The 13,033-nt window shown below is 40.6% G+C and overlaps 1 protein-coding gene across 1 annotated transcript in view; it reads left to right on the top strand.

The window, feature by feature from the left end:
• The window catches only part of LOC144661734 (rho GTPase-activating protein 21-B-like), a 34,089-nt gene extending 26,138 nt beyond the window's left edge, over positions 1–7,951 (top strand). The window contains exons 21-26 of the mRNA XM_078522554.1: positions 164–253; positions 1,153–1,278; positions 1,621–1,668; positions 2,537–2,624; positions 3,007–3,032; positions 3,722–7,951. Of these exons, the coding sequence (XP_078378680.1) occupies positions 164–253; positions 1,153–1,278; positions 1,621–1,668; positions 2,537–2,624; positions 3,007–3,032; positions 3,722–6,247 (2,904 nt within the window). The 3' untranslated portion in view covers positions 6,248–7,951. The remainder of the gene's footprint in view (positions 1–163; positions 254–1,152; positions 1,279–1,620; positions 1,669–2,536; positions 2,625–3,006; positions 3,033–3,721) is intronic.
• The last annotated feature ends 5,082 nt before the right edge of the window (positions 7,952–13,033 follow it).

Here is a 13,033-nt window from a genome sequence, read left to right as displayed (position 1 = left end):
TACTTACAGGATATTACAGGCTATATAGTACAACACTATTTACAAGATAATACTCACAATATGCAGTGGCAAACAATGTTGGTAGCATCGCACTCGCAGCATTCAATAAAGGGACTAAGAAAGCTACCATCAAAATGCTGAAATGAAGTCTTTTTTACTGTAGGTGCAAGAATTACCCGATCATAACTTTGAAACACTCAAGCTACTTGTGAATCACTTAAAGCTTGTGTCGGACAACATGGACAAAAACAAGGTAATGTTTATAAGTCTTATCTGTTTTAATGCGTCGGGTTTACTTCTGTGTTTACTGCTCAATTTAACAGTAAAACGTCTGTTTTGGGAAACTGTCGGTAACCTGTCGGTGGCCTGTCGGTAGTCTGTTGGTAACCTGTCGGCCGACAGTTGACCGATCAGAACCAGCGCCCCCCCCCTTTTTTTCCCCGCTTTTCATAGCTAATATATTTGCTTCGAGTTTTATCGGTTAGCGGGAGCTGTTCTTCACAATTACCGACCATCCTTACTGATTCTTTTATCAATCCTAAGGAAGTATTCATTATCAAGTGATCGTTTGCAGTTCACGGTAGAAATGGTTTTCACTGTTTTAAAATGTGGGACGGTGGTTTGCAGAATAATTTTTTTGGCCCATGCTGTATGGGCATCTGTATATTAACATGTACTTCTGCTTTGTTCATAAAAAAATATATTTTTTGCTCCCTCCTCCTTAACTCAACTGTGTGAATAGATGCATTTCCTTGAATATCAATTTCTGAACTCTTGAGAGACTTAGAGGCACCTCAGATTTAAACCGAAGAATTCTATGTTTATTATTGATGACATGTGCTACAGTGTATCTATAATAATTACGGTTAAATAATCAAACCAGATCAAAGACGCTGTGTGAAGCTTAGTTTCTAAATTTATTTTTTAGCAGTGTCAGTCGGCAAGTTAAACACTAAGTAATGGAGATGATGGGGTGAACTGAGATCACTGGTAGAATTGAAAAGCAGACATTTTGACTGTTGGTCGTTTGCAGGAGAGAAACCTTGACTAACACTCAAAAGTCAGCTTTCCAACTGTCCAATGGCAGCTTCAAGTCTGTATTCAAATTTTTGTCTCTCAAAATAACCAGACTGTTCGTGACTTTCTTTTTAGATGGAAGTGCGTAACCTGGCCATCGTGTTTGGCCCAACCATCATAAAGACTGGGGACGATTCCATGATGGCCATGGTAAAGGACATGTCAGACCAGTGCCGAATAGTGGAGACGCTCATATCTGAGGTAAGAATACCCAGCCCAGTCTTCAGCCTTCTATGTCTTAACATAGTGCAGCGTTATATGGGAGAACATTTGTTTTGCGCGTTTTTCTGACCAATTACAAGGGACACTTACAATTCAGTAAACCAATAAAAAAACTAAGTAATTTCATAAAGTCGTCAGGATGCGCACGAAACGTACCGCGAGTTAACTCATAATTGGTTTTGGTTTTACGTCTAATTGGCTGAGAAAGTGGCGCGAAATTTTTGAGCCAAACAACGAGCGTAGCAATGAAAAACCAAAGTAAAATCAACTACTTTCGAAACTCAAGTGAAAACCGCTCTAAACTGTGAATTTTATTTTCAGTGCGATTGGTTTTTTGAGGAGAATGAAGGGGACGAGTGTCCAGTGAAGGTATGGTTAACATCATTTGTTGTCGTGTCTTTTGGGAATATTATATATACCTTTTTTTTTTGGGGGGGGGGGGGGGAGGGGGAAGAGAGCTTAATTTACTGGTGCGCATGCTCTTTGGACTGTTTTTTAATGCACTGTTGACAGAAGTATACATCAAATATCAAAGCGCGCGAGTGTTGTCAAGACTCAGACAAACAAACCGGAACTGGAATGGCGGACGATCTCAGTATTCTTCATGTTGATCAAAATGAAGCGGCTAAAAAACTTTTCTGAAACGAAAACTCTGCTTACATTCCCTCTGTTTCTCTCAGAACACGCTTATAATGTCTGAGTCTCGCAAGGGGTCCAAAAATATGCAATCTATTTTTAGACCTCGCGCGCTTTGCTATTGAAGAAACGTTGACCCTGTGGAAAGCATAAACCATGAACAATAGGACCCAATGGGATATTGAGACGACAGCATTGTTAAGCTCAGTTCAAAAGGTGAAGAGGTGAAAAGGTGAAAGGCGAAACACAACAAACGAAACAAAGGTGAAACAGCCTGTCAGGGGTATCAAATGGTCTTTGCGAGCATTTGCGAGCATGCGAGCACAGCGTTTTTCTTTGCGAGCACAAGCATACATTGACAAAAACTAGCCTTGCGAGCAACGAGCACTTTTCGAAAGCTATCCCACTAAAAACTGAGCATGCGAGCACTTGTAAAAATGTGCGAGGGTACCCACTAAAATTATGCGAGCATTGCGAGCAAAAGCTTAATTTTGCGAGCACTGCGACTTTTTGAGGGACCGCTCGTGTCCCCTCCTGTTCCCCCTTAAAAAGACCAAGGCAGGGTGCACACTCATTGCGTTTGTTTGTGTTTTCGGTGCAGGCGCTGCCACCAGGTCAAGAGTTGCCTCAAGAACATATTCTCTCTCAGAACGTGCTCAGCTCTCTTGGACAGGTCGCTGTTAATTTCGGTAAGTAAATCTCCGGCATTGCCTTGTTTTAAACAACGAAAGCTCTACAAATGGGGGGTGCGTGTTCACTGGGCCCCGCAAAAGTCACAGTTGTAGTTTTATCAAGATCTCAGTTGAGCAAAATGGTAATGAGAAAAAAAAAAAAACTCATCAGCAAGGGGATGAGTGACTTCAACAACCACCAGTCTAACATTAAAAACTATAACTTTTACTCTCTTAGTTTAGCTCGTTACAATCTTTCCTCTTTACGGCGGTAATATTGTGTAACGAGCCAAGTGTGGAAAGATTGTGTGACGACTGAAAATAATTACTGCGTGGGAGGCAATTAATGTATCGTTTGTTTTTTTTTTTTTCTTTTTCTTTCTTTTTTTTTTCGTGTTAGGTGAAGACGGGTCATACAAACCTAAGGTAAGAACTGCAGTTAATGTGTTTATAATTATGATTACTGACAGTTCGTTGAGCAAGAAGCGCCATTTAAAACACCTGGAATATAAAATTGTTGTTGTCTAATCTTGATGGTGACAGGCTGACGTAGACTGGGGGGGGGGGGGGGGTTAAGCTACAACGACGGAGACGCCGAGGACAACGTCGATAAAAGAGTTAATTTTTTAATAAGGAGACAGGGAGATGGTTTCGCCGACTGGTGAACGAAGCGATGAAGTACTACGTGATACCACTCGTGAACGAAAAAATGTCCGACCAGGGAATCTTTGAGAATGCCGAGCAGTTAAGCAGCCGAGGACAACGTCGATAAAAAAGTTAATTTATATTTTAAGAATCTCGTGATTTTTGAGATCAATTAAGTTTAATTTCTTTCGGTGTCTGAACTATCGTTATTTGAATATGCTACTTGATGTCAGCGCTCAATTCCAAATAGAACTTAAGGAATTTGCCGTCTTGGTTCACGTTCTCACCATAACGTTAAACGTGGCCGTTCCATGTTGTTTTCCGAGGACGGCAAAGAAATACACAAAGATATATCATGCCCGTGCATTAAATCTTCTGTTTAGTGAAGTTCCAAATATGTAACCAAGAAATAAAAATAGTCTTAATTTTCAAGGGATACAATTTAAAATCTTACATCTTTTATTTTTCAGTCCAGCGGAATTTCTCTTCACATCCCCAAGTTCCGAAGTGGTAAGAGTTCAAAGTCCGACTCGGGCCAGGGCAGCTCTTCTGATGGACCGCTGTCCGATTCTCAGGGATCCGAGGGCTCACCGCCGACCGAGAGAGCGCCTGTGGTGAAGATTCTCACAGGGGAGGGGTCAAGGTCCAATTCACCAACGTTAGAAAGATCGCGACTTGGCGGCAAGAGGAGTGTAGAGGGCTCCTCGGCATCAGTACAAATGGTGCTAGATCCATCAGACAATGAATTTAGACCCAAAGGAGCAGGATCCTTAAAGGCGTATTCCTACTCACACCCTCCTCCTCCGTCGTATCGACGTGTTAATCCACAGAAGAGAGCTACTAGTCCCAGTACCCCTGAGCCGCCTTTTGCTCCTTTGGAGGTCAGTTTCGCACTGGCACATGACACAGAAGCGAGGAAGTCACCAGATGAACTACCCAGTACCTCGCCTAGTGATCCAGACAATGCATCCAAGCCGAGCTTCGCTTCTTTCAGTGAAGAGACGCGCCGGAGGTTACTTAAACTGAACCTGCAAAAGAAAGCAGCGGAGAAAAGGCGACAGAGTGAAGGAGACAGAGAGTTGGTTTCGCCGACTGGTGAACGGAGCGATGAAGTACTACGTGATACCACTCGTGAACGGAAAATGTCCGACCAGGGAATCTTTGAGAATGCCGAGCAGCTAAGCAGCAGTAGTACCAGTCGCAGCAGCAGCGCACACAGTAGTAAGAACCCTTCACTAGATTCCCTTCACGTTACACCTCAACCGGATAAAGTGTCCAGTTTACCTCTTCCCTATCACAGCGAAACACCGCGGGTGAACAGCGCTGTAAAGACAATGTCACTACCAAATGAAGTTCATCAGGAAGCAGTGCCAAGATCTAATGAGACAGTGGTGGCTGTTGTGAAAGGTAGAGGTGTGGTGTCTGGCACACTGAGGCAGTTTGAACCACCTCGAAGACCGGCTAGTCTGGATATTAAAACAAAACGGGAAAGCGCGGAAGATGTGCGTTTGGCCAGGAGATCTTTGGGCTCTGAAGAGAGCAGTGATACGTCGAGCGATGAAGGTGATGAATGCGCCATAAGCATGTCCAAGACATTTGATGAAAAGCTACGGATTTTACTGGATCTTGGTAACACGTTTGGAAATAAAAACGGAGGTGACGCGCAAAGCGACGATGACAGGTCGTCTGTCAGAAGTGAACCGCAAAGAAGGCCGATGCTGAGTAACGAAGAAATGGCACAACGCCGGTCATCCGATGAACCCGGTAGGGTTTACAAGATTGTTGGAGTGAGCCCATCAACTGATACGCACGGGGCTGTATCTGGGTCGTATAACACAGGAACCGCTGCTCCCAGGGATGTGTCCCGACACGAGAAACCTGAAACGGAATTGCGATCGAACAGTTTAATAGAAATAAACACTAGTAAATACTTTGTAGCACCTTCTACAGAAGGGCGTCCAAGTTCTCAGCCGGCGGCGCCACCGCCATCCCCAGCCAGGGCAGTTGCCAATGAAGGAACATCCGAGTCTCCTGACAAAAAGGTTGGCGCTTTGAGACAAAGATTTGAGAGCAGTTCGAGTAACGGAAAAGATAGTGACCTCACACCAAAGACTAACCAAGTAAGAGGAAGAGATTACGGGCCTCCAGTTGCACGGAAGAAAATTGGATCGGTCCGGACAACAACTCCGGTTTCTCTCAGAGAGTTCAATGTCAAACCAACTGGAGTGAAGACTCCTGCTGCTCAGCCCGTTCAGGTAGGAGGGGGAGCGAGAGGGGTACAGCGAGGTTCCGTGCAAAGGCCACCTGAAAGTCGAACGGTGACCTCGAGGAACATTCGCCTGGAGTCTAGTCCAGCTAGACACTCATCGGCATCACCACTCCGGTACAGTGCGGAGAGAACTGAAAGCAGTGTTGATAGGACTACACCGCGGTCAAGGCTGAACGTGAATGTAGCGACCAATGACAGATCAAAAGGGCAACCGTTTGTGAATAAAACACAGGTGCCGCCACGAGTGATGAGTCGGGAATATGGCACCAAATCCAAGCTGCTATCTCACAAAGACTCGGCAAAAGAACTGCTTCCTTCCAAGACTAGAATACCACCAAGGGACGCTCGAGGTTCACAAACACAGCGCAAGCTTGAGAAAGACGCACAGCATATAGCTGAGCTGCTGGAAGAGATGCACAGTGAGCGCTACTTGCATCTCTCTCGTCAGCAGTCTGACATATCAGGACAGGCGCAGAAAGCCGCTGCTCAAAGGGCCGCCATCCGCAGGCGCAGGCGGTCGTTGGGGGATGACAACAATCCTGCTGCTGTTGGGTTTGAAATAGCGAACTCACCCGCGGACGAAAGGCAAAGTACGTCCAGTTACACTGGAATGGAAGTCACTCAGGGAGGATACCGTGCGTGGCCAAATGAACCTGATGAAAGGCCAAATAGCCCACAGCGCGGCGGAAACCACGCGAGGAGTGCTGTTTACACTGTCAAGAGGTGACGCTGATTGGACAGAATAGTCTTTCTTACATGACGTGTAAACGGGGCACTTTTCTCAGATGACCCAAATGCCCCATTTGCACAACAACAGTCTTAACTAAAACAACAGATGATCTAAACGACGCAAAAATCTTGCCGCAAGGCTAAAAAACAAGCTTTTCGATAATTTTACAATAAGCTTTCTTAACACTGGTCACACGTTAGGGCAAAAGAAAGCTTAGTCAGAAAGCGGCTATACTGTATAGCTCTATTATCTATTCTGAGGTAGCCGGCGGCATTTTTGCGTTGTTTTCCATACTTTAACTACAAAGCGATATATTTTTGTATTCTTTGAAATCTTATCAATTTTGATACGGGTTCTATTTTTATTCTGTACTATTTTATGCAAATGATATTAGTCCCTTTTACAACTCTTATGTCACAAGGAAGCCATTGCATTTTATAGTATTGACAAATCGCTTGTAATGTTGCGCAGACAACTCTCAGCTTTGTACAATTTTATTTCTACTTCTGATATGTTTTCGTTGTTTTATTGGGACAAAAAATAATGAACAGAGGACGCGATTGTTCCTCTGCTCCATAGCTTTAAAAGTAAGTTATTGCTAATATATTTCCTTCTGTTTCAAGGAATCAAACACTCTGGTTGTAAACAGGGTTTCAGATAGAAGTTTTCGTTGTATAGATAAACGTTTTGCGCGAGACGTGGTCACTGGTCACGCTATTGTCACGCAATTGATTGCGTGACGTGACTTGATATTTTGAGAGTCGTGTATAAATTACGGATCTTCACTATATAAAAGACTTTTTCAGTTACATAGATAAAAAAATTGTCTTCGTAACTTTATATATATCCTTGTACAAAACATTTATTTTTTCAACTCAATTGTACACTTGAGTAAACAAATGCTTGTAAAAAAAATATGCGAGAATGCAACATATAAAATAAGAGCTTCTCTTCTGATATCTTAGTAGGTTTCTATTTTTACAATGCTATTTTTATATCTCGATTGTGCAAAGTATTTTCTAAAAATGCAGCAGTACTTACAGCAAGCGCATAGCTTTGTAAGATTTGTACAGCATTATGTTGTTTAGGGTGTATTCTTTTATATATATGAATATATAAAATATGCAAGTCTTGGTTGTACCTTGGCGTGAAAAGTTATGGTTATTATGGGTTTTATAATAATTATGATAATTAATTCTATTAATAATTAATAATAATTAGACGTAAGAGTCTTAAGAGGTGCAAAGACAAGTCCATTTTCGCGTTGAATTGTCATTTCAATGCTTTACTGGCCATGATAGTGGTGAAATATTGCGATAGTTGTCTAATTTCTCATCACCTCTTTGCTTAACAACGCAGTGTCCCTGTAGAGAGAAATAAGAAGTCAATCAGTTTTGTAAATTATTTGTAAAAACACTTTTAAACAGGCCAAAGTTTACTAATTTTTCAGAGTAAAAGATTTCTTGAACTCGATACGATTTCTCTTAATTTTCTCGATTGGCGTCGATTTATTTTCCGGGAAATGGACTTGCATTTACACTACCTAACATAATCTGAGACTAATTGAACATCAGTTGCACGCAAGAGTTGATTCCGGGTTTTATAATGATAATAATATTCTTATGTGAAAAATGGCGTTATTGCTGTTATACAGTGTAATTTGCAGGGAGATGATTAAAACTCAAATGTGTTTACAGTTAATCTGGTATTTGTACATTTCACACTGCGTGCAGTGCGCCAGTCTCTCGAAAATGTCTCATAAGGCTTGCGTCACAGGGTACCCATACACACAGGTTTCATCGGGCTTGCGTCACAGGGTACCCATACACAGGCTTTCCCGTAAGGGCTGGTTCACCCTAGCGACATAACGACATAACAGCAAGGTCACGCAAATGCAAAAATAAAACACCTCCCATTGATGTTTTGTGTCACCAATGTGAACAACATAACATGACAAAGTTGGAACATAATAACATATTAAGCATAACGACATAAGGAAAGAACTGAACTTTTCTTTTATATGTCGTTTTAAGTTCATGTCGTTATGTCGCTAGTGTGAACCAGGCCTAACTATTATATAATGCGTATAGGGCATAAAATTGTTCAGTAATTTACGGAATAGAACGGGCGTATTTCTGAGCCCCTATACTTAGAAATGTTCACAATGTATATACTACGTGAAAGAAACACGAGCCACTGCAGGCGAGGGATCTCGGACAGTATGGCGTCTGCGATCTTTATCAGAAAAGAAAGACAGATGATTAGAAACTGTGGTATTTTTCCTTTTATAAAGTGATACGGGATACGACTGCAAAGAATATGACAGTTATAATTCGGCCTTGGGAAAAGTTAATTTTTACTTCACTTGAATGCGAGTAAAGCTGAATGTTCGGCCTTATCTTTGTCAGGTACATTTGTACAAAGATTCTGTATGGATGCCTGTTTTTCTTTTGATTATCTTCAAGAATTTTTAATCGGTTTTTGAAACTAATAAAGAATAAATCCCTCGCCTGAAGAATCTTTTTTCAGTGAGGAAAAATGCCGCAATTCTTTATCTGCACGTTTCAGTTTAAGGCGCGGTGATTGAGTGCTTAGGGTAAGGGGACATAACCGCATAAACAATACTCTGTTTAATTGCCATCAGGCTGAGTGAAAACAATGCTGGTCAGCCCCCAAAGTTGAGACATTTTATCGCGGTGACCCTTAGAATCAATTAAGACAACATGTGAAGCTTCAGCCTCTAACATTGTTGCTATCCATAATTTGCGGAAGTACACCTGGATTCGTTGTTCCTTTTCTTTAGCCGAAAATAAACTCATGACCTTCAACTGCTAGTTCCAAGAGTGGATCTGATGAATCAGGCATAGTCTGTAGTATGTTTTTTTGTGCCAAAAAAGTGAGGAACCGATTGAATGCAGTAAACTCAAGGCGGAAGTTTTTTTTTGACGCCAAATTCAAACAATATGTTCTTGACGGCGTGCAATGAGTGGAGCTTTTAAGACACCATAAAATCCGAAAATGAAGCCTTGCAAAATCTCAGACACAGAAATCCTTCCAAAAATAAACCCTGTATTAAGTTATAGCTCTTAGAGAAAGATGAAACTTTTCCAAGAATAAAGCACCCTTTTGTAGATTTTTATTTGTGTTGTATTTTGCATCATTAGTGTACGTTTAGAAACCAGAAATGTTCATTTAACTCGTTCGAATGTAGCACTTATTTTGAGTTTCACATCGTTTCGTTTTAAGAGTTTTGCCAAGTGGTATTCTTGTTAGGCGCGATTTGCAGCCGTTTTGGAAGTCCGGTTGTCATCCTCCTCTCAAAGGCATGGAGTGGGGCAAGGAACGCGGGCTCACAAAACAAAGTTACTGGCATCCATTCTGAAAAGAATTTTTCAAGTCGACTATGTTGATTTTGTTTTCCTTTGGTGTGGGAGGGGAATACTTTAAATTTGACGAGTATTAAATTGACCAAGACAAATTTTAGCCAGTACTTAATTTAGCGATTTTCGCCCAACTCGCTAACTGTTCGCTAAAATTAGTAGCCGCTAACAATAGTAACCTTAAAGTAAAACCGAACAGTTTTGCTCCGACAATAAGCCCCTCCCACCAGTACAAAGACCCTCCCCGGCGGAAATTATAACCAAGGGACTGACTTTGAGTAAATATTTATAAGCCCAGAGCTAATTTTCGGACGTTTAGGATAATTAATTTATAATCTGAACGTGACGAACATTCATTTGTCTGCTAAATGATATCTTTGCTCCCGGATTTAACAAGAGATACAAGTCACACCTCTTTTTTATCAAATCCAAGGTCCGTTCTCTGGAATACGGAAGGAGGTATTTTTCTATCGAGCGGGCCATATATAAATCGAGGATTCATACCTTAGCGACCAAATAAAAGTCCATTTTATCTCTCACTCTTTGCAAAAAGAAGAACATTTCAACCAAAACTGTCGTAGAGTGTGGAGCGCACAATTGATCAATCACAGTCCGCGTACTACTTGAGAAAAAATGAACAAAAAACAAAAGAGGTAAAAGCATATTTCGCCAAAGGAAGGTCAGTAGTGGATAAAACTTGTAGGGGTGGAGACAGGGAGGGACAGGACCTATAGCTGACTCAAAAATCTTTTATGCACCAAATAAGGGCGGACAGTAAAGATGTATACATGAGGGTGTGCTAAAGTTATCAGCTATTTTTGGTCACATTGTATTAAAAGTAACACAAACAAAGATTGCTCCGACTTTAGACCTTCGCTCGCCATCCGCTTTTGTTACTTAAGTAAATACAAATGGTGCTTTCTAATAATCTGATCGGAAGAAGGGTTTTAATATAAATAGTCTGAATACCTGTGGTGAAACCCTACGAAAGATTTATTATCTGCTCAAAAATTGACTGAGAAAACAATGATTAGTGCGAGATGCGACATGGTGTGTTTTCTGAAGCTACAGTAAATAAAAACGACAATACACGAGACATTTTCCAGCGACCATGTCAACAAGCTTTACTGTGATTTTTACGGCTTTTAAAGGTATTACGTGTGATTGACAACTTAAGTTCCTTTGTTACAAATCATTAGTACATACACGACATACCAGCATAAACGGATGTCCACTAAAATGCGCCAATTTCCTATAGCTCGGAATTTTTGTTGGTTATAAAACGTGCGATTCTATATTTTCTCGTTTACTGTATATAAATTTCTATATTTTGCGATATTACGTTTCGAGGGAAGTCAGGCTAAGACTTATTATATAGGAATGATAAAAATGTAAATTCTCTTTTACTGATATAAAAAAATTTCGTGAGGTAAACAATAAACAAGTATTGACAATACCGAAACTTAGAATTCACAGAGGTTTTGGTAATGGGTTATGAGAAATAATCATTTGATACGAACGATTGTTATTTTCAATTTCCTTTTTGCATTCCATATAAACCACGTTAAGACAGAAACGCCTTTATTTGTTCCGTGAGGGGGTTCGTAAGAAGTTGGTTTTTATTGGTGTGTCTCAGTGTAAACAGACGAGGGATTCACAAGTAAGTAATGAAGTACTTTTTGAATTTTTCTTGGCTGCTTGTCAAAGGAGTTGTTTTTCCTTCGGCGGATTTTAAGTACTTTGACTATTGCGTCAGCCAGTCAGATTAAAATATTGTATTTAAAATTCACAAGCTCCTTTCACATCGGTTTTTCAACTTGGAAGACACTACAAGGCGTATAGGTACTGGGAGGGTTTTCACACATTTAATTATCATTCGCTTGTTAGCCTGCCCGGCGCTGGCCTGCGTTGCAGACGAACAAAACCCCGGTATAGTCGGTGGGACTATTCCGGGGTTTTGTTCGTCTGCAACGAAGGCAATCGCTTCAGTGTGTGGGCTCTGCAAAAATAAGAAGATTTGAACTTCGATCTAGGAAATATTATTGCTTGTACTGATTTCGTCGCGGTATTGTCCTGTTGTTAGCATGATTTTAGTTAGAAGCTATGCCAAAATATTTAATAGAAACCTTCTTTATTTGGCATCATGAATGGTAGAGTCCTTTTTCAATACTGATCACAGTATAGGACGCTGAGGTTAGAAAATTCGTCGACTGGGTTTGGCTTTAGATGGAATGAAACCACAACTTGTACAGTTTACTTTGCTAAAGTGGAACCTAAAACACCCTGAGCTGAGGATTAAACTGAGAGGAAAAATAAAATGTTCCTTTAACTCAGCTTCCAAAAATAAAATATAAACAAAATTCCTCTCTCTTCTTGGAATTGCAGTTGGAATGAAGCCAGAACTTTGCGTAAGAAAGAACTGAAACACCCCAATAAAGATATCATGGCTGCGAACCAAAATAAATATTATTCAAAAACATCTCAGTATCCAAAATTCCGGCTTTTCCTAGAATTTCAGTTTTCGCCAGTTTCATATATACTTCGTGTCACGAGAACAGTTTTCATGTCATGTTCCGGAAACACTTTTTACGTTTTCTAACTTATTTTAATTCCGCTTTCTTTCGTCTGTATGGTACGCTTGAATTTGACAAGGCCATTTTCGGCTAAGCAAATGCGCCAACAGCTTATTAAAAAAGTAGCACCCGGGACGGCATTAGGGTAGACCGCCTGAGACGATTAGCTTATAAATCGTTGTTTTTAAGTATTCTATACACACGAAAAGTTGAGCAACCTTAAATTTTGGTCCAAACTGCATTTGTATCTGCACGCCTTTGATAACGCGCGGTTTATATTTTTTAGAGAAAAGGATGGGCTATTCTGTCCACATTTTTTCAAATGTCACTGGTTGTCATCGATCTATAGTCTTTCTGCTACAGGAAGACTATCAAAAGAAAAACAGATTTACTTCTTTCCTGACCTAACCGCAAAATACTTCCAAATTTTTGTAGGTCAAATCCCCTCTCCCTCATTTTTACGGTGGCTTATTCTTATCAGAACTCATTCCTGTCCATCTGGAAAATATTTAAAAACAACAACAGCAAAATATTTTTATTTTTGTTTCTCGCTGCCTTGACAAAATCTACAACAAATCACTTTTATCTAACCGATTGAAAAGAAACTAAAGACATCCACTAAAGGCAAAAACAATTTTTAGAGGCCGAGGGTGTGTCAAGGAACACATGATTAGTTTTCTCCCGATTTGTTTGCCCTCAAAGTACTGTTGACGGATCTGTACGTATGCGCATACAATGGAAGTTGTGTATCCTGTCTGTAAGCTTATTTAAAAAACGAATTTCTCAAGGTGACGAAAAGTGTTATCTTTTCAAAAACAAAAAAGCTTTTA

This window comes from Oculina patagonica, chromosome 7, assembly GCF_052425735.1.
Source record: "Oculina patagonica isolate OP01 chromosome 7, crgOcupat, whole genome shotgun sequence".
Lineage (NCBI taxonomy): Eukaryota > Metazoa > Cnidaria > Anthozoa > Scleractinia > Oculinidae > Oculina > Oculina patagonica.
This window is presented reverse-complemented; position numbering and strand designations above follow the sequence as displayed.